Below are 4,830 nucleotides of genomic sequence, written 5' to 3'. Positions count from 1 at the left end.
TAGATACCCAACTGAATGCAGAGTTCTAGAGAATGGCAAGGAAAGGTAAGAAACGCAAAGAAACAGAGGAAAATGGGAAAGACTAGAGATCTCTTCAAGAAAATTGGGGATACCAAGGGAACACTTCTTGCAAAGATGGGCACAATAAAGGACAGAAATATCAAGGACATAACAGAAGCAGAGAGATTAAGGAGCAGTGGCAAGAATACACAGAAGAACTATACTAAAAAGGTCTTAATGACCTGGATCACCACAATGGTGTGGTCACTCACCTAGAGACAGACATCCTGGAGTGTGAAAAAAGTGGGCCTTAAGAGAGATTACTAGGAACAAAGCTAGTGGAGCTGATGGAAGTCAGACTGAGCTATTTCAAATCGTTGAAGATGATGCTGTGAAAGTGCTGCACTCAATATGTTAGCAAATTTGGAAAATGTGTAGTGTCTATGGGACTCGAAATGGCCAGTTTTTCTTCCAATCTGAAAGAAAGAAATGGCAAAGAATGTTCAGACTACTGTGCAACTGCAATCACTTCACATGCTAGCAAGATTATGCTCAAAATCCTTCAAGTCAGGCTTCGGAAGGTTGTGAACAGAGGACTTCCAGATGTGCAAGCTGCATTTAGAAAAAGCTGAGGAATCAGAGATCCAATTGCCAACATCTGTTGGATCATAGGAAAAGTAAGGAAATTAAAAAAAAAAAAGAATTACATGTGCTTCATTGACTACTCTAAAGCCTTTGACTATGTGAATCAAATAAAACTGTGGAAAATTCTTAAAGAGATGGGAATACCAGACTACCTTACCTGTTTTCTAAGAAGACTGTATACAGGAAAAGAAGCAAGAGTTGTAACCAGACTTGGAACAAAAGAGTGGCTCAAGATTGGCAAAGGAGGATGTCAAGCCTGTATATTGTTACCCTGCTTCTTTAACTTCTATGCAGAGTACATCATGCCAAATGCCAGGCTGAATGACACAAGCTAGAATCAAGATTGCTGGGAGAACTATCAACAACCTCAGATATACAGATGATACCACTTTTACAGCAGAAAACAAAGAGGACTTAAAAGCTTCTTGATGAGGATGAAATAGGAGCGTGGAAAAAGCTGGCTTAAAACTCATTCAAAAAATGAAATCCTGGCATCTGGTTCCATCACTTCTTGGCAAATAGATGGGGGAAAATTGGAACCTGTGACAGATTTTATTTTCTTGGGCTCCAAAATCTCTGCAGCCAATAACTACAACCATGAAATTGAAAGCTGCTTGCTCCTTGGAAGAAAAGCTATGACCAACTTAGGCAGCATATTAAAAAGCAGAGACATCACTTTGCCAACAAAGGTCCCTATAGTAAAAGCTATGATTTTTCCAGTAGTCATGTGAGAGTTGGATCATAAAGAAGGCTGAGTGCCAGAAAATTGGTGCTTTCAAGTTATGGTGCTGGAGAAGACTCTTGAGAGTTCCTTGGACAGGAAGGAGATCAAACCAGTCAATCCAAAAGAAAATCAACCCTGAATGTTCATTGGAAAGACTGAAGCTGAATTTGAAGCTCCAGTACTTTGGCCACCTGCTACAAAGAGCTAGCTCATTTGAAAAGAACTTGATGCAGGGAAAGACTGAAGGCAGGAAAAGGGGGTGAAGGAAGATGACACGGTTGAATGGCATCATTAACTCGATGGACATGAGTTTCAGCAAACTTCCAGAGATAGTGAGGGACAAGGAAGCCTGGCGTGCTGCAGTTCATGGGGTTGCAAAGAGTTAGATATGACTTATTTCCTGAATAACAACAATAACTCTTTTTTAAGATTTTTTTTTATACATCATTCCCAAGTATTCACTTGAGTTTCCTGTGCTATACAGTAGGTTCTTATTAATTACTTACTTCATATAAAGTAACATGTATGTGTCAATCCCAGACTCCCAATTAATCCCTCACCCCTTCTTAGCCCCAAGTTACATGTTATTTTTTCTACACCTGTGATTCTGGGTTTTTTTTTTTTTTTTTTTTTTTTTTTTTTCAGTTGTGTGGTTTTCTTTTTCATTACTGCAGGCTTAAGCCACAGGTCTGGTGTCCCTTCTGTGAGCACAGGTCTCAGCCCCGCTCCCTGTCAGGGGCTCCGGGCACCATCCGCCGGGCCGCCTAGTTGTCGTACCAGTCGAGGAAGAGCAGGGAGAAGGAGCACATCACTAGGAAGAAGAGCACCCACACCCGGAAGCCGGCGTTGTTCTTGATGGCCTCTCTGATGTCTTCATTGCCCTCCTTGATATTCTCAGTTGCTCCAACTACTAACTGGTGAATACTGTCAATCTCGGCTTCCTGCTGTAAAAGCTTCTCTGTGAAGATCTCTTGGAGTCTGGAGATTTCAACCACTTTCCCTTCTATTTGCCTCACTTCGTCAAACAGACTGTTCATTTCACCAATCAGGCGCTGATTTTCTTGTTCAAACATTTGTATTTCTTCTGGGGATAACTCATCTTCACCTTTGCCATCTCCCCAGTTTCCCAATTCAGGTTGTGCTTCAACTGGAATCTTTTCTGTATATTCTTCAGGGACAGGTTTTTCTTCAGAGTCTTTTGATGGGCTCTGTGAAACTTTCTCAGAAGACATGGATTCTCTTGCCTTTGCGTTTGGTTCTGGTTCCAGTTTAGACAATCTCTTCTTGTCCACCACTCGCTTGACTCGGACGGCTCTCACTCAGTATGAGTCTCCAGTTCCTTGCATGTTGCCGCACATGGCATTTTGGTTCTTTTTCTGGCTGAGTAATATTACATTGAATATATGTAACACATTTTCTGCATCCATTCATCTGTCTTTGGACATTTAGGTTCCTTCCATGTCTTGACAGTTGCAAACAACTTGTCAATGACCATGGAGGTGCATGTATCCTCTTGAACCTCAGTTTTCCCTGGATATTTTCCCAGGAGTGGGATTGTTGGATCATATGGTAGCTTTATTTTTGTTTCTTAAGGACACTTTAACTGTTCTCCACAGTGGTTCACCAATGTATGTCCCCATGAATAGAGCAGGAAGATTCCTTTTTCTCCACACTCTAGAGAGAGTTAAAGCTTAGGCAGTCCAGGTTGCCTTTAAGGAGGAGGTGAACACTCTCACTCATGCTTTCCTTATGTCTTGTGCAACAAGGTAACTTGCCTGAGAACTGGCCTCTCTAGTTACTAATGATCACACAGCACATCTTACTGGTGGAAATGCTTTTCTTAGGTTCTGTGTTAATGATTATAATTTTAATAGATCTTGCCCAGGAACCTGTTTCTCAAGACTCATGCCCCTGAGCCATTGCCCAGTACTGTTCTCCCTGGCTAATCTTGTGCTGAATTATCTCAGGATGTGTGCCTTGGGAAAGGCTCTCATGGAACTCTTACAACCTTGAGGTCTTCTTTTTATCTATTCTCAGCAGCCAGCTGAGAAATACATAAGGCCCCACTTAAACTAGTGAGGCAGGCACTCTCCTGCCTCTTCCAGTAACTTTGCTGGAAGCATTCTCCAGCAAGCTTTCACTGTTACTGTAATAAACTTTATTGCACAAAGCGCTGAACGACTGGGCCTGCATCCTTTGGTCCAGGTCTGAACCCATGTCTCTGGAGGCCGCGATCACGCACGTGTTAGCAGTCTCAGCGCTGAGCTACCACTCTCCCCAACATTTACTGTTTGTAGTAGCTTTGATGATGGTCTTTCTGATTTGTGTGATGTTAGATCTCACTGTAGGTTTGCATTTGCATTTCTCCAGTAAATATTGATGTCAAGAATCTTTTCATGTGTTGCTTGGCCATTTGTATGTTTTCTTTGAAGAAATGTCTGTTTAGCCCATCTGCCCATTTTTTACTTTTTTTTAATGAGCTCTTTATAAATTTTTGGAGACAAATCTCTTGTTGATCTCATCTTTTTCAAATATTTTCTCCCATTCTATGGGTTTTCTTTCTGTTTTGTTTACAGTTTCCTTTGCTGTGGAGAAGCTTTTGAGTTTAATTAGGTTCCATATGTTTATTTTTTTTAAATTTGCTTTACTCTAGGAGAAGGCTCAAAAAAAAATCTTGCTATGATTTATGGCAAAGAGTATTCTGTCTGTGTTTTCTTCTAAGAGTTTTATAGTATATAGTCTCACATTTAGGTTTTTAACCCATTTTTAGTTTATTTATATATATCAAAGCAGTCAATCCTAAAGGAAGTTAGCCCTGAATATTTATTGGAAGGACTGTTGCTAAAGATAAAGCTCCAATACTTTGGCCACCTGATGCAAAGAGCCAATTCACTGGAAAAGACCTTGATGCTGGGAAAGACTGAAGGCAAAAGGAGAAGGGGGCAGCAGAAGAGATGGTTAGATAGTACCACTGACTCAATGCATATGAATTTGAGCAAACTCTGGGAGACAGTGGGGGACAGTGGAGCTTGGTGAGCTATAATTTTGGGGGGTTGCAAATTGTTGGATATGACTTAGCGACTAAAAGGTTAAAGAATGTTCTATTTCATATTTTCACTTGGAGCTATGTGTTCTCGAGAACCTCTTGTTTAAAAAGCTGTATTTCTTCCATCTAAAGAAATGAAGATATTTTAAACTGGTAATTTAGACTAATATATGTTTGTGTGTATATAAGCTGTTATTTATTAACATTTTGAGACTAATACATTTATTGAAAACAATGATCACTAGGGAAAAAAATGACTTCATACACTAAGGATTATAAAATTGAAGATTAAAAGGCTGATGTCAGTCAAGTTCACATAAGGTGATTTAAGATGCTAACATTTCAATTATTATCATTGCTAGCATTTCCATATCATTGACATTGACATTAGAAATGTTTACTAAAATGATGTATT

At 39.9% G+C, this 4,830-nt stretch overlaps 1 protein-coding gene across 1 annotated transcript; it reads right to left on the bottom strand.

Annotated features, from left to right (window-relative positions):
- Positions 1-2,011: 2,011 nt before the first annotated feature.
- LOC122705731 (syntaxin-18-like) lies at positions 2,012-2,679 on the bottom strand. The gene has a single exon (XM_043921108.1). It carries the CDS (start codon positions 2,599-2,601, stop codon positions 2,134-2,136), a length of 468 nt encoding a protein of 155 aa, XP_043777043.1. The 5' UTR covers positions 2,602-2,679; the 3' UTR covers positions 2,012-2,133.
- Positions 2,680-4,830: the final 2,151 nt, after the last annotated feature.

The sequence above is a fragment of the Cervus elaphus genome, chromosome 2, assembly GCF_910594005.1.
Source record: "Cervus elaphus chromosome 2, mCerEla1.1, whole genome shotgun sequence".
In the NCBI taxonomy this organism is placed as follows: domain Eukaryota; kingdom Metazoa; phylum Chordata; class Mammalia; order Artiodactyla; family Cervidae; genus Cervus; species Cervus elaphus.
This window is presented reverse-complemented; position numbering and strand designations above follow the sequence as displayed.

Excerpts from the sequence above, each read along its gene's own strand:
- LOC122705731 (XM_043921108.1), bottom strand. The coding sequence starts at position 2,601 with ATGTCTTCTGAGAAAGTTTCACAGAGCCCATCAAAAGACTCTGAAGAA.